At 40.8% G+C, this 20,902-nt stretch overlaps 1 protein-coding gene and 1 long non-coding RNA gene across 3 annotated transcripts in view; one reads left to right on the forward strand and one right to left on the reverse strand.

The window, feature by feature from the left end:
- The window catches only part of LOC135234499 (uncharacterized), a 31,096-nt gene extending 13,885 nt beyond the window's left edge, over positions 1–17,211 (forward strand). For both annotated transcript variants that reach the window (XR_010324119.1, XR_010324121.1), the window contains one exon: positions 14,478–17,211. This is a non-coding gene — a long non-coding RNA (uncharacterized LOC135234499). The remainder of the gene's footprint in view (positions 1–14,477) is intronic.
- Positions 48–20,807, reverse strand: slc13a3 (solute carrier family 13 member 3). Its single transcript, XM_064299171.1, has 13 exons — positions 20,270–20,807; positions 18,319–18,584; positions 16,605–16,768; positions 14,237–14,300; positions 13,082–13,264; positions 10,370–10,495; positions 9,314–9,412; positions 8,239–8,343; positions 7,021–7,118; positions 5,163–5,275; positions 3,990–4,151; positions 3,282–3,419; positions 48–1,380 (listed from the first exon to the last, which is right to left on the reverse strand). Exons 1-13 carry the CDS (start codon positions 20,378–20,380, stop codon positions 1,198–1,200), a joined length of 1,812 nt encoding a protein of 603 aa, XP_064155241.1. The 5' UTR covers positions 20,381–20,807; the 3' UTR covers positions 48–1,197.
- Between the last annotated feature and the right edge of the window lie 95 nt (positions 20,808–20,902).

Below are 20,902 nucleotides of genomic sequence, written 5' to 3' on the forward strand. Positions count from 1 at the left end.
TGAATGATCAATTAATCACATTTACGCCAAAAAAGATTTGATCAATATTCACATTCTTCATTTTATTTTTCTAAAAACATACAGTATATGCATAAATAAACTATTATGTTCCTGCTCATATGCAATCTTTATTTTTTTAGGGTGGGACTTCCCTCAATGTACATTTTCATAGCAGCATTGGTCCATTTCATCTCATTGGACAAAATATAATTTGAATGCCAAGTCCTTGTAATATTAATGCCGAGTTCCTTGTAATGTCTCTCAATTTGTGTGTCTATGTCTGTCTGAGTGTGTGAGTGCTTGTGTTTGTTCAGGCATGAGTATGAGTGCCCGTGTGTGTAGGTGCACATTTGCATCTGTGTATGTGTAGACAAATGTGAGAACAAATCTTGGAATGTACAGATATTGTACTTTGATACAAATGTTCATCTAGATATGACAGGCATTTCATATTTGTGCATTTCCTCTGAGTGCCGAATACAGTGACAATGGCCATCGAGGTAACTGTGTAACTAGAATCACCCAAGCGCAAGTTTACAATTATCTTTCCATGACTGTGACATTGCTCCTTTTCAACACTGAAATGCAAGTTAACGCATTCACACAGAACAGTGAGGGGGTAAAAGATGACAAGTCACACCTCAAATCAGTGAAAATATCCCAAATAATAACAACCGTGTCTCATAAACATACTTCAATACTTCATACATCAAAAATGTCTGCATGTGTCTTTTGAAATAAAAATGCATTGTTAAAACTTACATATACAGAAGAAAACTCCTTACAATCTATGTGTACATTCATGACCAATGCATGAACCGTTAAGGCAATTACATGATGCATAGCATAGAAAATGTAACAGTTTCTCAGCATCCCTCTCAGAAAGACTCAACCTTTATGTGCCACAGAACTTAAAATTAACTTTCAATTAAAATTGACTTTAAATTAAAAAAGGACAAATAATTATACCAGAACACATAAAAAATGTTTAAAGTCCAATGCACAAACTGAATCAGAAAACTTCCAGTCCTTTAAATCACAGTTAAGTTAGATATTTGTGATATAACAACACTGATTTCAAACCTTAATTCTCCTGATTCAAAATAATATTTTAACCTTAAATACATAGGCATTTAGATTTGCATTTTGATTGGAGGAGCCTGAGAGATAGGGGTGGGGAAGGGGGTGTGTCCTACTTCACCCGGTGGCGTTTAAGTGCCTGACCGTGAGGTTGTGCGGGTGTGCGAGAGCCGTGGACGTGTTGACCGGAACGGCCCAGTCGGGAAACGTGGTCAGATCGAACATGTACACCCCCCAAGTGTTCACAGCCAGGCAGACCGCCAGTATGCCCAGGACGTTCATCATAGAGCCCGTCCTGACCTGCAAGAGACGTCACATGGTCACAACACTAGACTGTCAGGAGGCAGGGGGAGCAGCTAGTGCACCACATTATGGGCCTCAGTCACTCATATCAGCCAATCAGGACGTGCTGCTCTCCATCACACAGCTCAGTGCGCCCATGCACCCAGTTACATATACAAAAAGGCTGTGTCTCAAGGGCTCCGCTAGTTCTGTGTATAACAGACGAAATAGTGCAGCGCTACCCAGCCCCCTTCCTGGAAATATTCTGCCCTGCAGGTTTTCACCCCAACCCTAACAAAGTGCACCTCATTCAAGAATTAGAGATCTTGTTGAACTGCTAAGTAGTGGAATCAGTTGTGTCAAATTAGGGTTGAAATGAAAACCTACAAGGTAGATCTCCTGCTGCATGGTAGGGCAGCCATTTGCTTGAACTTGGCTAACAGTCTTGTTAATCCATCATATATAGAACTAGTGAACCATTTGAGAATCTCATATGTACTCACAAATAGTATATTATAGCAGTATTGTTATTACTACAAACATCATATTGCAGTATTGAAGGGTCCCTTTGTTCTGGGATGATGAGATTAGCTCATTTAATCAAATCCAGGTTGCACTGGCCTGGATTTAAAGGACTGTACTAAGAAATATCACTGCCCAGCTAATCGCTGTACTCCTAATCATGTACTCCTTTGGCTTGGTTTGCCCCAGTCTTTAAAGAGGAGGAAGTTCACACCATCAAGTGGTTCCCACCTGTCTTCAGATAATGTTAACACTCCTGTTGAAGCCTTTCAGAGACCTTTGTTGCCTATAAAGCATGCAGATAAGGATGGGCAGGGGAGGAATGCAGTGTAACATTAGCTAGAGGATGAGAAAACCTTGCTAGACTACTGGGATATCAAAGTCCCATAAAGGTTGAACCAGACTGCTGGGTGTGAGCAGGGCAAGATGAATATGAGCAATACAGACTTTTCACGTCCTCTTCTAAAACCTCCCATTCTGCCTTTCTGAGAGGATTCCTTTTAACCACCAAATTGAAGAGAGAAGGGATAGTGCCACATGTCAACAATGTCCAAAGCACTCTGGATAATTCCATACATGGTCAAAAGTATGTGGGTCCACCCTTTGCTGCTGTAACAACCTACACTCTTCTAGGAAGGCTTTATTCTAATGCTGGAGCATTGCCGCAGGGATTTGCTTTCATTCAGCCAGAAGAGCATTAGTGAGGTCGAGCACTGATTGGGCGATTAGGCCTGGCTCGCAGTTAGCTTTCCAATTGATCCCAAAGGTGTTTGATGGGGTTGAGATCTCGAGGAAACCAATTCTATATGGACCTCACTGTGTGGGGGCATTCTCATGCTGAAACAGGCCTTCCCCAAACTGTTGGAAAGTTGAAAGCACAGAATCATCTGTAATGTCATTGCATTAAGATTTGCCTTCACTGGAACTAAGGGGCCAAGCCCAAACCATGAAATACAGTCCCAGACCAAGGGGTGTCCATATACTTTTGGTTTTGTAGTGTATGAAACTAGCTAATCTGACCAGGCTTATTATCTGTCAGCATTGAAGCAGGGAGTCACTGGTAATGCTCTTTCTTTGTGGTGGGAGTGACCGGATGTCTCTGTGTGTCCCACCCAATCAGAGCTCAGGCAGTGGTGCTTTGGACTAGCTTACATCACAGACTGGCTTTGGCATCCAATCAGACCAATGGAGGATGAGCTCTTGGTAGCTTGATGCTCACCACCAAAACAAAAGACAAGTAGCAAATGACTGGCTAAGTGCACCTCGGGAAAGGATGTCAGTGAAAATGGGTTGTCTGTCCCAGAATCCACCACTGCACCATTTGTGAAGCAGCAGCATTAATGGACACATGCATAGCACTGTCTGAGAGAATGTAATATGACTGATGTCAAACTCACCATGTCTTTCACCATAAGATGGCCAGATGCAAAGGCGATGGAGTTTGGCGGGGTGGAGACGGGCAACATAAATGCAAATGAGCAGCCGATGGTAGCGGGTATCATGAAGTAGAGAGGGTTGATCCGGATGTTTAATGCCTGAGGAGAAAACCCAATGCCTTGTTCAACCTTGTTCATTTAATGCGATGATCATTTGCTGTTCAACTGTTAAATTGTTTGTTGAATAAATGTGTTTCATATTGCAAAAAACTAATTAAAGTATACAACTGGTAGCCACATTATATGGAGTCTCCATGTGTCTGGAGGGCCACTGGATCCATGTAGGAGTTATGTTACATATGTATGTGTTGGAGTGGGCTGGACTGCATGAAGATCCATGGTGCTGTGGCAGATGTAAGATCAGTGCAGTCCCAAACACATAGATAAATATCATAGAGTAGAGTGTAGCATTTTCTGCACTGAGGCAGATGCATTAAAAGAGCATGTGGAAAAAGCTTTTGTTAAGCCTTGCTGAAGCTCATTTAGGCCTGTTCGTCCTCGGCAGTTTGGTTCCATTAACCCTCCTTCCACATACACACAAACACATACACAACACACACACACACACACTGCAGTACCCTCCCACATACACACAGACACATTAACAACCCCACACACACAAACACACACACACACTAACAGCAGTGAATGGGAGGGCTTTGTCTGTACCAGCTCGGCGATGATGGGCAGGAATATAATGATGGTGGCGGTGTTGCTGGCGAACTCGGTGAAGCAGGCGACGAAGGCGGTGATCAGCAAGAGGGCCAGGCCTGGCGGAACCTCGGCCAGCGGCTGGAGATGCTTCCCGATCCACGAAGCCAGTCCCGACTCCTGTAGTGCGGAAGTCACGCGTCACTCTCCCATAAGGCTGCCTGCGTCACTGAGTAATGCTCAGCCGCTTCTAACCGTATGCACTCTGCCAACATTTACATTTAAAAAAACTCATTAGACAGACAGACGCCTGGGATTGGTGTTTCGTGCAGGCCTCACTCCAGTCCTAGAGAACTGCAGTGGCTGCAGATTTAAATCCATTCCTGGAGAACTGCAATGGCTACAGGTTTAACTCTAGTCCTGGATGGCCACATTGCCTGCAGATTTTACTCCAGTCCTGGAGAACTGCAGTGTCTGCAGGTTTAACTCCAGTCCTGGAGGGCCAGAGTGTCTGCAGGTTTAACAGCAGTCCTTTCAATCAGAAGCACAATTCAGGCCTTGGAAACATGTTGTGTGCATTGTTTAGCAAATTGATGACTTAAATAGGCACTTGAGTGCTGAAATGCTTGGTGCTGCATCCCTCCATGACTAAGTCGTTATTTATGTGACGTGGATGTGATCGTATGTCTGTGTGAAGTTTACTCTCGATGTAAGTTAATTAACCCCTGGCTAAGTGGAGGTTCTGCACACTTGAGGGCTGCGCGTGATTCCCTGAAGTGGGTTGTCTGTGCGCTTTAAGAATAACATTCAGTTGATAGTCCATGCTTGCTATGATCAAAATGTTGAAGTGCAATCTTATTAACAGGAAAATGGCTGTTACAGGCCACATTCCCAAGACAGGGTAATTGTATAGCACATTCATGTGAGTTCAAATTGAAGTTCATTTGAGATTTACATATCACAGGCGAGTAAGGTGAAATTCAGGTATTTTTACAAATCAAGCATAAACACAACTTGGGTAATGATCCTCAGATTATGTTTACATTTAAATCCAGGAACATTTTTGGAAATGAGGCCCCTGGAGTTGAAACCTGCAGATGTCATGACCATCCAGGATTTGAGTTTGAGGTTCTTGATTTGTAATGAAAAAAGAAAAAAAAATCTATGAAATGGACAGGGGGGAGACATTACCTCACACCCTTTGGCCATTGCAAACCCTCCACCGAGCAGCAGGATGATGTTCCATGGGACAGAATCCTGCACTTTCTTCCATGAGACAAGAGGGATGTACTGTGTGTTTGGTGCTTTGGAGAAAAAAAGAGAGTAGTGTTCAATAATGTCATCACTGAAGCCAATACATACAGCTATATTGTATTTGGCTGAGGTAGATGAGGTTTTGATCTCCTAAGGTCAGAGACTAGATTAGGTAACACAACCATATGGACCATATCACACACAGATTACAGTTTTTCAGGAACATCCTTAAAAACACTCAAAAGATGCCATTTTTACATTTGCTGCTTTTGATACAGTAAAGGTAGATACCCCTTATGTACCCTTATGTAGGGGTTCTAAAACCTCCACTGTAGTCCCCTTATTTAGGGGTTCTAAAACCTTCCCTGTTGTCCCCTAGATATATGTAGGGGTTTTCAAACTGGGTTCTATAGTTCAGGGAACAGGCAGTAACTGAACATTGTTATTTATCCAACAAGCAATCTTTTACTAGCAAAACACAACAAGAACAAACCTGCCTCCTTCCAAAATAAATACTTGAATCATTAAGTGAAATACATTTGGCAGTCAGATAAAACACTTAAATACTGTTCTTTTTATCACATGGCTTTTAATTTTTAACTGGCTTCTTTTTTTCTTTTTTTTTTTCCAAATGAGCAGAGGCCCGCTGACTGAAATTAGATTTAGGAGGTGGGAGGTGACTCACAACCTCAGCCTTTTGACTATGGCATAAAAAAATTCCTCCGAAGTTTAATTTAAAAAATAAAAATCAAAACCCTTGACCCTGTCTGAAAAGCAGCTGGTTCAGGTCATGACACGGGGGTTACTACAGTACAGACAGAGTGCGCACACAAAGACTGGGAGGCATGACTGCAAATTCGGGAAAGATTATGATAATCGCTCAGAGTGGCCTAATCTAAGTCATTAACATTCCTGGCATTATTTACAGTAGAAAAAAAAAATGTTGCACGAATAATTAAGGATAGGGATTCTTGATAAATGACAAATGAGTATGTTGACAATGAAACGATCAACAATATTGAGTACTGTATGTTTCGAGATTGCATCCAGCCAGATCAAGTCAAATAAACATGAATGTACTGCATTTTACAATCATTTGTCACAATCCACTTTACGATGGACCCTGGCCTGAACCCCCACGAAAGCGAGGCAAGGGCGAAGGGAAAAAACCCGCTAATGAAGCTAATGAAGGTCTAACACAAGAAGCAAACTTGTCATTTTGCAAAACCATTTCAAGGTGGTAAACCGCTTTACAGCCAGTCTACTTTCTTAGAATCCTGTCTCAAAACTGAACCTCAAGTAAGCCTATTTTCACACTGCCATATTTGATACGCATGAGGCCACAGAGACACAACAGGGGGGTTGTTTCCATGACAGTGCTAAATTAAAAATGAGCTTACAGCAGTTGCACTGTCAAGAAGGTATTGCTTTTTGTAACACTGTTTTACAAGTTAACATATGCTGAAGACCGCTACAACAGTATACACTTAACCACGGTATGCAAAAAAACAGAGTATGTAAAATCAATGGGATTAGAATGGGAGGAGCTACATGTTATGCAATAAAAGGAAGTGTGCATTTATGTGAAGTGAAATTGCAGGGATTAGCCTGTATTTTCTTATAATTACTTTGAAAACAAATGGCACCTTTTGTGCCTATTATAGCAACACATTCTCTTTTAGATTTGTCTGCTGTGGCATGTTCATGACTAGTTACTGGAGCCTACAGACATATCCGAACAACCAGTATGCTTCCTCTTGATAAAAATGGTATGAAAAGGAATTATGTTACTCACATCGGAAATCAAACCACCAGCTAAAAGAAGGCCTTTGAGAGGGGAAGAAGAAGAGTATGGAGACTATGACAACACCAGTGACAGCATCTGAAACGTACCTACAACAAAAATCAGACAAACAGAAGCATGTTAGCACACATATCACACTAAAACTGTCTTGGTGTTGGTTTTCAATTGGCCAGACATTACAATTACAGGTAATATTTTAGATACTTCAGATGAGAAGTTTCAGGTGATCACACTTAAACTGGCTTCAGAAATGTCAGGGGGTTTGTTGTCTAAAGCAAAACAAATAACTTCTAAAAAGTATTTGGGCCTCACTCACAAAGCTTAAATTATTCTTACTTTTGTAAAAATGTTCCTACGAAAAAAGCAATATGAGATTCAGGACATGTGCTGAACTTTATTTTTGTGTATGACATGCTGGCTGTTTGTAAATGTTATACGCAATCCTGTTCATGTGATTTCAGCCATCAAAAAATACAGATTTAAAAAAATTATGAATGCTGAAATGGTCTTGGAAACATTCGTACACGCAGTTTACGCAGGGGTCATAGATGCCACAAAAAATAGGTCCAAACAAAAATATAGGTTCATTCTTTTAAAAGAATAATCTGGTAATACACACATGTACAACACATACAAGCCTCTGTGGTTATATTTGTGAAGTCTTCTGCAGACAGTAGGGACTCACGCATCCACTTCTGCTTCCAGAAGACCATTTATGATCTGCTGGACAGGTGTTTGGGGTTTTTTCTTCATTATGGGGGCCTACCAGACCCTTTGCTATTACTGAGCTCACCAGTGCTCTCATTCGTCTTATGATGCTCCAAGCAGTTGATTTTTGTAAGCCTAAGATTTGGCCTATGTCTCTGACAGTTTTATTTCCTCATGTTGACGAATACGAATAGCAGGCTCCAAAAGCATGGAATGAAGGCTAGATAAGGAAAACTCTCTTATATCTGCCCTAAGGCAGCAATTGAATACATCTGACTAATAAGAAACATCTGTCCCAAACATTATGGTGCCCAGAAATATGGGGACTCTAAAAGTAAAATGTAATTTCTACATGGTGAAAACAAAATATATAGAAATGTCTTTTTAAAATTGTGGGTTACAGAGCCAAATAAAATTTAAAAAAATGTCTGTGTCCCAAAAATTATGGAGCTCACTGTATATGTGTTACTATATGTGTCACTGTTTAGTCATCTTACTTACCCCTTATTGAAAAACCTTTCCCATCCTGGAAAGAATTTTGGATCTCTGGTGAAGAGGAGAACGGCGAACATAATGAAAAAAAAACCTATGGATTTCTCCGCAAAACTAAAAAAAAAACAGAAAAATGGAAGATGTCAGTGCTATTAAAACACAACATGCCACATCCACAGAAGACATTCAATTACCAATCTGTTTTTTTCAACAACCAAAAAATAGTTTTTTGGTTTTTTTTGCAATGAATATAAACTGAACAACAAGTCATAAATTACAAGTTAAAAGGAAACTTCTACCTAAAATCAACTTTTGGTGGGGAATTTATCTGTCCATCAAAAATAAGGTATGAAAATTTAAAAACCACTTAAAAACATAACAGTCTTTAAGATATCTGTCTCCTGTCCTGGAAAATCTATGTTTTTGAAACTCACTTCCGGGTTTTGTTGAGAGACTTTGCTCTCTAGCGCCAATAGGGTTGGCTCCAGCATAGATCTTTCTATCACCTATTTCAGTGTTTAAGTCAATGGTACCAGTGGGGTCACAATACAGTCAATAATTTTTTTCCCACAAGAACATATAGTTGCAATAGGTGTGTTCTCTTCGTTTAATGTCTTCCCACGTGCTGATTTGTTAAGTTATTGTGTGATTTGGACAATATTTAAATATTTTGTAGTCCAATCAGGGATAGTTTGTGTCACGGACTAGTCACTGCATGTCACTTGGGGCAGGCAGTATCTCACGTGCTTAGTGGATGACCTGAACCCGGCATGGACCTCATGACCAATTGAGTCCCCCCTTTTCCCTACTGCGTAGTCTCTGGCTCCAATTTGTACAACATGGTGGTACAAAAATGGACTGTCCCAGGCAAACTACTGATTTCTCAACTTTTTCTCAATAATTTTTTTTAACAATCTATGGTCAATCAATCAAAGACCCATGTTTGGGATGGAGGACGAGGCAAACAAGATATCTAGCCAACCGCAATATTTAAACGTTCGATTTGTTTTTGACCTCCCAACAGTGGAGAGGTCATTGATCACTGAGCTTGTTATAGTAGAGCAGGAGCCACAGTTTCACATACTTCATAGGGCCCAGTTTCTTGTAGTCTTCTTCAATGACGGCCTTGGCTTTGGCCTCCGCCGCCGCTCTGTTGTCCTGCTTCGCGGCACAGGGCCTCAGCCTGTGCAGACAGAGAGCATGTCAACGCCCGGGAAACACAGGCCAGGCGAGCCTGCAGAAAACTGTGCTGTAAAATGTCTCAGCGCAAAGGTAATGAATCAGCCATCTGCGCAATAAAGAACTGCAATCAATAACAGAGCCAATTTTTAACCAATAACTTAAGAACTCTACAGCCTTTCAGATTAGCAGTTAGCAGACCCCCTCCTCCCTCACATGATGGGACAAATGGCATGCATCACTGCATGAGAAATTAGAAATGAGTTGAAGTAATATGAATGATTTATTTTTGAAAATGAACTTTCCATAACGTAATTTGTCCATTTATTTACCTTACTACATGGACAAATTCACTGTTCTTTTTAAAAATTCCATATACTGTCAGTCATTCTGCTGTTTTCAGGGCTGCAGTCAACTTACTTTCAATCCAGCCAGTTCAGGCAATATATTTTAATTACAATTCCTGAATTGAAAAATCTATTGCCATTTTAAAATCTGTGACTTGAATATCAGTTAATTTCCTGAATTGACTCACCTAATTAGTACTGACCCCAAACCTAATCATTTAATTAATCAAACCAAATAATTCATTTTTTGAGTGTATATATCTTTCTTGTGTTTATAGACACAGAAAAGACAATACAAATGTACTATATGCAAGTATAAACATGGCACGCTGTAAAATTAGAAAATCACCTCAACCAGAGGTACACCACACCAGTATGTCTGCTGGTGAAAATAATGAAGTCAACTCACTACTCACTGTACATAAGTACACACTGGATTACTCTACTTGCACAGCATACAGCAGGCCCCCATTCTGTCCCACTATTAAGTGACTTACTTGCTTACTCCTGCTATACGTACACTCGTGTTAAATACACAACAGTGCGTAAGGTATCGTATGAAGTTACAGCACTGGGAAACAACCATTATATAATTCCTCTGTGTCTTGTCTTACTGTGTACTGAGTCCTCCGTAGAGAAAGGCGATCCATATCCAGCCCAGGAACAGAAACACCACCATCAGAGGAAAGGCAAATATAAACCAGGAGCCGAAGTTGATGAGGTCACAATCGGGGAAGTAGCTATAAATAAATAAATAAATAAAACACACTGTAAACCATACACGATAAAATACAGTTAAGCAATCATTTTGGTGCAAAAACCCAAAGAGCAATCAGGAGCAATGCTGGTTTCCTGTCTGAGCAGTAAGCAGCTGAATCAACCAACTGCTTTTAGGCACCTGCCAGATGAAGCAGTTATTAGCAGCTGCGTGTACAGATTGACCAGTGGATGTTCTGCAGGAAGAGTTTTCACTGGAACGGCATGTCCAGGAACAACGGGCAATAAAGAGTTTTCAGATTTAGGTGCACTGCTACGAATTTGCAACCTGCTAAAATCCAGATGATGAGTTAACAGTGTATAGTGTCAGCTTTTCCTCAGGGAAAAAATAATATACTGCACAGCATGTAAGCCTCAACGTGTTTCAACTTAACACCTTTTCACCTATTTGTGATGACGCCTGGAAAGAGACTCACACCGAATTGATAATGAGTACACAGCTGCCGGTAAAACATGGAGGTTAACAAGGTATTTTGCCCTCAATGTTGAAATGATTACCTGGAACCCAGACCCTTTACATGTTGCTTGCATACAGCTGACTTATTTCTGTGGAAAAGGCTGACAGGAAGTCACTGACGATTAACTGCGAACTACCGTCAGCAGGAAGGGTCAGAAATCACATTCTAAAAATCATAAATGCATGATTGGACATTTAATGTCTCAAAGAAATACGCACATCGGGTGTTTCACAATACCAAGAACGTCAGCTCTTGTGAAGAAAGTTCTTTGTCAGGTTTCCCTGGAAGAGCGGTATTGCAATAACTGCTGCTATATTTTGCTGCACAATTACGCTACCATCCTTGATATTTAGGGGAATCAAGACCACTTCCTGAATCTTTAAGATAAGATACGATATAAGATATATAAGATATACTTTTTTATTTATTGAACCCCTTGGGGTAATTTGTCCTCTGCATTTGACCCATCCTAGTTACTTAGGAGCAGTGGGCAGCCACGGTGCAGCGCCCGGGGACCAACTCCAGTTCTGAGACCAGTGCCTTGGTCAAGGGCAACTGCAGGAGCGCACCTAACAGGCATGTCTTTGAGTGTGGGGGGAAACCGGAGTACCTGGAGTAAACCTACGCGAACGCGGGGAGAACATGCAAACTCCATTCTCCATTTAACCATTCTCAAGCCTGCTTTGGGAACATTGGGAACAGAACTTGAGTTGTTAATTATTATGTCACACAAGTTCACAAGGATACAAGAACAGACCAGAAGAGATATTGCGAAACACCAATGCCCTCAGTTGAGATTTGGCCCGGGAATTAGAAAGAATTCTAACAAAGCTTCCCAAAAAAACTTTATACATTGTTCTCCGGGTTTTTGGCAGACATCAGTGACAAAGCATGTCTGAGGTGCCAACCTTTTTCATCCTGAATATAAAGGAGCTTAGATAACACCATGGAAAATCCAATCATAAACATTTTCCAAAAAATGGTGAGTAAGGGCCAATCCAAGAGAGAGAAAAGCAATGGATTGAACCATTTTTAGGATGTAGGTAGGTCTGCTATGCGTATCAGTATGAACTTCCACGCTTTGGTGTGAAATACTTACTCCCATGTTTACACTATGGGGTCCAAAGAGAATTTTGCACTTAAACTCCCCTTTCTTCACATAGTTTCAGGTAGCCAAATGCAGCATTTCAAACCAGTAGCCTTTTTATAATTTCTTTTCGGCTGGCTTTCTTCAGTGATTTGGTCTTAAATTTCTTGCTAAAGTAATACACACAAATATCAATTTTTCACTGTATACACATCTTAAATAAATACAAACTGTGATTTGAGGATTTGTGATTATGAGTTTTGAATATTCCTATAAGGCAACATTCCACGTTCTTCATTTTGTTGTTGTATTATAACAGAATTTTGGCAAGTTTGTATTAAGTTTTTGAATGTATATCCTAATATTCCCCGTCAATGGAGCACCTTCTTGCACTTTCATTATTACTGCATAATTAATCTGTTACGTAAGAGTAATACACGTGAGGGCAAAGGGTGAAATTAATATAAGAACAAACCACTGTCAGCTCTGCACTCTCATAGAAGGTGTAGTCCAGTCCTTTATTTGCTTTAGCTTATAAAAGATAATCTGTGATATACACTGAATAAATAATTAACTAATCACTTAGTTACTTTAAACAAAAAAGCAAAAAAAATTTCCAAAAAGCTGTCTACAGATAGAACAGCCAGGGCCCATATTTGTAAAACATCCACGCGTATAAGTAATGATCGAGGACAATCCAAGGTGCTTCACCAAGAGGGCCCTGATCTGCGTTCACTTCTGATCATCAAGCTACAGTACAAGAGGAGTATCTCTGCTTAGCTAAATATTTGGCTTGCAAAAATAGAGTTAACTTTGGATTAGTTCCCCAAGGCCAAAGCAAATCGGGGCTCAGGTGCATGTGCAGTACAGTAGGTATTGGCAGCCTCACGACTCAGGACATGGCACCACTTGCTGCAGCTCTGGACACTGTTGAGCGGTAGGAGGGGCACAGTTTCAATTCCCATTTCCCCCCAGGGGGGGAGTACCGTAAGCAGCTGACTTACCTTTTCATCTGGCCCACCAGGATAAGATTGGGGGCGGTCCCAGTCAGGGTGGCCGTCCCTCCGATGCTGGCAGCGTAGGGGATGCAGATCAGGAAGCCCTTCCACACCTTCAGCTGGTACTCGGCCTCCGTCCTGATCTCCACCGTCGTCCTCCCATCAAATGGCTCCTGACCATCCTTCCTTCTGTAACAACAACGGGACAGTAACCAAGGGATCAGGCGTGAATCTCTAAAGGAAAATTAGTTCAAAATCTTAGGGGCGCACTGGTTTAAGTTGCATTTAAGGACCAAAACCCTTGCAAAAAAAACAAAGAAAGAGACACAACTCAAAAAATAATATATGGACAAATTTGTTGCGTTCTGATGCTTTGATGATTTTGTTTATATTTCAATGTACTGTTTCTTGTTTACTTATAATGACATTGCAACACTTAGTGTATAGGCTATTATAAAACGGGTAGCTCAAATCAAGTAATCTGATTGGTTCATAACCGTGGTATATTAACCATATACCACGGCTATGACGCCTTATTCCTTTGTACAATTCAGTATCACTCCACTCCTGAGAAAAAAAAAAGCCTAACAAACTACGATAGATAGTGTGTACGTTGCATAGCAACCGCTATTTTATTTTGAACATGACTATTTATTAATAAAAACTATTTAAATTAGAGTGTGTCCGCTTCGCGTCAGGCCGAAGAACGCCCCTTAGCTGTGATATAATAACCATATACCACGGCCTGTCGTGAGCTATTGCTTAAATATACAATGTGTTGCTGCTTTTGGATACAGCAATATACTGTACATATTTCAAAAAGACATTGCAATGAACCATTTATCATTATATTTTCCAAAAAGTAAGCATATATACAATCTATTGAGGTACAGCGAATGCGATTTTTGAATTTTGTAACACACATGAGGGTCAGACTTTTATGAATCTTCGAGTAAAAATTAAAACATCGTAGTCTATAGCCACTTTTTCGTCATCTTGTGGAATTTGTTTGGACTAAGAATGGGACGCTGTTATCAGATTGCCCAGGTTTGTGCAAACGGGCGTTGGTGTTAAAGCAACCCTGGCTAGGCTTGTCCTAAGGAGGGAACAAGGGGTAAAACAAGCCCTCATTGTTCCTTGTGGATAAGTTAGCTTTCTTACCCGTCCTCCATCGTCAGTATTTGTTTTTCAGAGGTCAGCGCATGCAGCTTCACAGGTGTTTTACCTGCAGGGTGAGAAAGCAGACAATCAGGCAGCACTTAGTGGTTATATTTGCTTAGCTGATATACCTCTGTCCAGCATGTCTTACACAAGTTCAGTTGTAAAGATATCCCTTCAGACACATGGAAAGCAATTCAGGATAAGTACAGACTTTTTCTTTTCTCTGAAACTGAATTTGCAGGCATGTCCCATCGAAGAAAAGTCCTCCCTGAATTCTGGAGAGCACAGACGAGCACGGGTTCTCCTTCGAGGTGCAGGTAGACAGACGTTACTACTTTTCACTCAGCATTCCACAACAGGAGCACTCCAGTCACCACATCAGATTAATACGCTTCAAATTCTCACAATAAGACCGGGAAATCCCAGCCGACTGATACCTCTGTCAAAATATGACATCGGACTGCAAAACTACAAAGACCATCATGCACTTTAACCAGGACAAGCCACTCAATAGCCCCATCCCTTGGAAATATTGTGCAGGAAACCGCACACTTGAAGTTTAATTAAAAAGGACTTTCATGAAAAATATTCAGCTACAGTTCACTGGCCAATGAAGCGGAACAAGCACTTCTTACGGAAAATAAAAAAGTAAAAGTTCTGAGCGCAGTGCTTCCGTTCGCCAAGTGGATTTTCTCACCACATCACCTCAAACATACCCTACAAAGTGTGCCAAACCAGTTAAATCAACTAACAGCGGTGTCAAAAGAATATTGACCCTTGCCCCAAATTCACATTTGGATCAACAAGTGCAAAGTTGTTTTGCCGGCAGACTTGTTTAAATAAGTACTACATCTAACATGAAGTATACCCTATGTTCTGACATAGTAATGTATTACCAAGAGTAGATTGGTAACTAACTGGAATCCTTTTTAAGGCACATGACAGAAGTAACTGATCAAAGATCACATACTGGTTTAAATATAAAGACTATTTTCCCATACAGGCACAGCAAAGCAACTTTCCTAACACTTAACAATTAGCATGGGTGCAGGGCTTTTTCTTTAAAAAAGGAGCTATTAAAAGGCTTCTTCCAATGCAAGACATCTACTGACATCCTCTTGACACATGTCCACGTGACTAGATCCACGGTTAGGGTAAACTATACCTAGTGGCAGCACTATGGGAGGGCTACCCGGGGCTATAGCCTTGACATAAATCTGCGTGGCACTGGCACAGACCCGCAATTTAATAAATTTAATAACAATAGATTATCAGTAACTCCATGTATTAGCCTAGCTCCCCCTTAGCGCTTCCAGGGAAGAATTCCTGGTTCCTCCACTGACTCAGTGTTTTCCATACAGTGAATTTATTTGGGCGGCCCGCCCAGATAGATTTGCCCCCATCCAAAAAGATTTTTTGGTACATTTCTATAAGCAACACACTATACATTTGTATTTGTTCTTTTAAATGTCAAAGTGACATACAACCGTCTCTCTCGTTTCGCTGCGTGAGCTGGCCCTTCCCCCTCCCTCTTGTAGCCAGTGGATGTAGAGCAGATAGGGGAGGACAGTACCTGAACACGAACATCACTAGAAGGGCAGTCGTGCAACCTTATCTGTGCCAGATACCAAAATATTTTACGTTTTTCAAAATCGATAAAATGTTATTGTTGTTATGCATTGTTTCTTTAAAAGAATATGTCCTCTGCCCTAACTAAGTCTGCAAATTATCAACATTATTTGGATTAATGTCAGTGTTCACCTAGTTAAAATTAGCTTATGAAAACACAAACTTTTCACTTTTGACAGAGATGAGTATAAAAAAAATTCTTCTTTAAAAAAAGGAGAAACTGCACCACAGAGAGGTTGCATAACATTACTGTTAGAGTAATAGTTTCAGTTAACAGTTAGGCCTACTTTAATTGAAATTGATGAAAATCATTGTGTTTAAAAATGAGGGCATTTTGGATATCAGCCACCAATTACTTTAAAGTTACTTAACTTCTGTTTAGAATTTGTTTGTGATTATTTTATCCTCCATATCATTCTGATAGCATAAGGGTTTGCCGGTAACTGAGAACATTACTGCAAATTGTTTAAGTTTGGATTGATTTTGCATTCTGTTCATTCACTGTGTCACCGGAGCAACTTGACGCGAAAAGTGTCGTACAGACTTGTTGTAAATTCTTAACCTTTGGGAAACACTGCTGACTAGACCCCAGGATGAACTAAGTCATCAACATTTCAGAACACCCAGCATCCAGCATGAAATTAGAATAAAGGGCTACCTCACATTTGCTGTACCATGAGAGACAGAGAGAGACAGACAGAGAGAGAGAGAGAGAGACAGAGAGACCCTACGGGCTCACCATCCGGCTCATCCTTGATCTTGCAGTTGTCCTTCAGTGTCTGTAAGTCTCCAAACAGGCTCTCCAGGATAGCGCTCGCGATGGGCAGCATCATGGCAGTAGTGGCCGTGTTGCTGAGCCACATGGACAGGAAGGAGGATGTGAGCATCATGCCCAATATGAGCCTGGCGGGAGAGCAAGGGCAACGCAGTCAGTGGGTGTCATGGTTCTGTTTTACTGTTTCTGTTTTTCCTTGTTGGGCCGCCAGATGGCGGCACTTCTTTTTTGTGTCCTGCTCGTTCCCCTGTTAATTGTATTATTGTTTTCCATTATTGTCTCGTTATTCTATCATTGTTCCCACCTGTGTCTTGTTATCCCCTCCTTTTCTGGTTTGATTGTTTTTTGAGTTCACCTGTGTCTTGTTACCCCGTCTATTTAAGTTCTTTGTCCCCTTGACTCGGGTGCTGGTTCCTTGTGTTTATTTTCTACTTGTGTTTGTTTCTGACCATATGTACCTGCCCTTGTACTCTGCCTGCCTGTGTTCTGCCCTGCCCATGTTTTTGCCCATCGTGGCCTTTCCTGTTCCCCATTTGTGTTTGCCCTTTTGTTAGTAAAGTCTGTTAATTTTGCCTTTTGAGTTTGTCTTCCTTACTCTGCGCCTGGGTCCTAAACCCTGTACCCAGTGGGACAGTGGGAGGAAAGGGTGGCGCCTGTCTTGCTGACAGACAGACAGACAGACACACCTCTCACAGTGATTATACTACACACAAGTGTCCTTGTTTTGCTTCAACCATAATTGTAACCTCTGAATTATACCAAGCTGTAGACTGTTCTTAGACACATTCAGTGCCTACTGGCTGACTTTATTAAGTGATTGGTATGGAAAACTTCAACCAATATTGTAGCTACTGTGCATTTTAGTTCACTGGTGGTCATACATATTCCTGCCTCTGCAGAGAGTATTTTTGGTAGACCGTTATTCATACAAACAGGCTAATGCTGGACTAGCAAGGGGGAAAGACAGAAAGTACATCCCCCCATGCCTTGACAAGGTATATAAGCTAATTGCAGATTCAGATGCTTTAGACTTTATATGCTGTTGATTGGTGTAGAAAGACATAGCTGGAATTCCAGGAAGTTGTACTCCAACCTGTTTCAGTGATGCTAAAATGCGTAAAGGCATTTTGGTCTGCACTGCCAAAGATCTGCATGCAAAAAACTAGTATCAAATCACACAGGTGTTCTACCTTATGAAACAAAATCACATATGTTCAAAAACCATGTGTGAACCATTAACATAATCCCACTTATAAGACGAGAGTGGAAAAACGTAACCTATACTATTGCAAATCAAGGTTGTGGTTTCACATGTGAAAACTGTAGTTCACATTTTAAGTCAGTGACATGAGTAAATGTGAAGATGCAAATGACTCAATGTGGCCAATTTTCTTTTCACATATAGACATTTCGTGCCATGTTGTGCCAGTGTGCCAGTTTTTAATTTTCACATTTCATGTCACATTTTCACAAATGTTAATTTCACATGATTTTTTCAAAAAGGACTGTTATGCGTTAGAAGTGTAATGTGTTCACACAAGACGAACATCAAATTGAGCAAAATGTGGAGCAGATATTGAATTTAGCTAGTGATATTTGCATAAAATATTGTGGCGAGGGGGTGTAACCAATATCTGAAGATCTGATTTAGGTGCTCAGGTGCTAAGTGTCTTCTCACCAAGCCGGTTTCACCCCAACAACCATGAGGACCTTCAGAGCGATCCTGCGGTGCAGGTTCCACTCCTCGATGGCGGACGCCATGACCAGGCCGCTGAAGAACAGAAAGTTGGTGTCGAGGAAGTACTGAGGGCAGACCTTTTTCGAGGGGAGGATTCCCATGGTGGGGAAGAGGCAAATGGGCAGGAGGGCGGTGATGGCCAATGGAAGGGCCTCTGTGCACCAGAATACGGCCATAAGCAGCACCACATACAGGCATCTCCCCTCCTGAGAGAGGAACCAGAGAAGAACAGTCAAGCACCTGCTCATTCACAGACTTCATCCGCAAATATGGAACTGTGTACATTAAGAAATGTCGCTGTATCTGTATTGCGTTTATTTGACAGGGATCGATGCATTGTGTCACACCACCGTTGTTGCCAATGCCTGGAACCGGCTCTGGATACCAGCGAAACTGCATGCACAATAGTATCGGCCACCTCTAATTTTCACAATAGAAACAGCTGAGTAATACACTGCAGAATGTTACGAGATTTGTGAAAGAAATTTCATCACATAACCCATAAAAAAAATCACATCACCCATTTGAACTTTTTTGCTGCCTCTAGCAATGTGGGCTAGGGTTGGAGTGAAAACCTACAGGGCGGTAGATCTCCAGGAACAGGGATGGTTACCACTGCTCTAGCCTGTAGTTGCTGGTTTTTTAATGTGTCTCTCTTCACTTTGTTTTTAAGACAAATGGCCAAAATGACACGTACGGTATAGAATGCTGCCTTAGCACTAAAACTAATTCATGGTCACTCCCGAAAATGAGAGAATTTAAATTAAATTTAATTAAATTAAATTACAACACAGAAGAATGCAGGTTCACCACTGCGTATGCTGCGTTATGCTGAGCTGGATTATTTTAAAAACTGGCATATGACCTCAGAACTACATTTTCATGAGAGAGAAAGAGGAACCACATTTAATATGAATTACATAAATTAATTAATTGTATTATCCTTGCTCAGAGGCCTCAGTCAATGCAAAATTAAGCATAATGACAAAATAGCAAAAATGATAATAATTATCTGAATAAATGTAACGCTGAAGATATTCTGGCCGCCTATAACACAGATTACGCTATTTTCTTGTATGAATGTTTATTTCATCATGTACACTTTTATGACTCGAGTCAGACTTTGATTTGTGATTGTGCACCATCAGCGGTAAGATCTCAAGTGTGTGAAACTATATGAAGACGCCTGTCAAATTATGACACGTGATCGGTTCTAGTGTTTATTACGCTTCATGAAGCTAAATAATAATGTCCGGTATGCCTATGGACTACGTGTATGACATGTAGAGAAAGGTTGATGTTATTTTTATTTATTTATTTTTACTTAGGGGAGTTACATTTTCCTTTTAATTTCTGTTTTTTTCCACTTTCTGTTGATATTGATATTGGCTGGATTGAGCTGTTTCAGTGTGCTCCGACCAAAGGCCAAACGCTAAGACAAAGGCCAGCAAATGAGAAATGCATATGCTGAAGAACATCTAGATGTAGTGCATTTATTTATGACTTTCTGTATTTAATAATAATAATAATAAAATGAAATAACAATAATAATAATTTATTATCATTATTATTGTTATTCTAAGACATCTACAATTCCTGTACAGTGCTACTCAGTGTCAGCAATGACTATTTATGATAGCCTTGATTTTGGGGGGAAAAAAAAAACTTCTTTACACGTAAGCTCTTTCCCATCCAAGATATTTCAGTTAAAATATCGCACGCGTTATTGTCTAAGCGTGAGAAAATAACAAATGAAGTGTGAGTAAAACCTAATAAAATTTCGAAACCATTGATTTGCTGCCGGAGCCTACTTATGACCGTGGGCTTGACTGGAGGAAATTACACTATTTCAAAAATAATACTTTAAATTCATAAACAAAGCGTTACATACCTTCTCTGGAAGCACAAAAACTAACGGGAGAAGTAGAAGCGGCGTGAGAAGTATTATCAGCTGTTTTCGGACGCACCACAGTTTTTTTATGAATGCCAACACTGCTCCCATTTCAAACTGAACGAATTCCCCTCTTGGTCGACTTTCAAGTTTGAAAACGCGCTGCTGAGAATGCAGACCTCCGAAATGTGGAGTCCACTTTAACTTTGTTGCTGAACTACCCCTACAGAAGATTAACCATCCGTTTACAGGTTAACTCACACGACTGGGTAAACCTGTTATGAGATGCTCGACTTTCCCCCCCCTCTATTGAATACAGTTCGATTAAGCGCCTCAACTTGTCTGAACCGTACCCCCAGCGCCATTGAGTCATGACCAATGGGATTATTTTTTTCAGTTCTTCTCGTAATTTCGCAAACTTTGAAAAAAGCAGAAATAAAACCGATTGGCTATATCTGACCCTGCATGCAACAAGTGCTCCGTGTCCTCGCAGCGGAATGTCCGAACATTCCAGCCTCTTGCTACTCAGTGGCGATGTTGAGCCGGTATTACACCGAAATTGGTGACCACCTGAATGTGTGCCTATCGCCGGGGGTCGCTGTTACGTAAAATCAGCCGTTCGCTGTTGAGAAC

Source organism: Anguilla rostrata, chromosome 11 (genome assembly GCF_018555375.3).
Source record: "Anguilla rostrata isolate EN2019 chromosome 11, ASM1855537v3, whole genome shotgun sequence".
Classification (NCBI taxonomy): domain Eukaryota; kingdom Metazoa; phylum Chordata; class Actinopteri; order Anguilliformes; family Anguillidae; genus Anguilla; species Anguilla rostrata.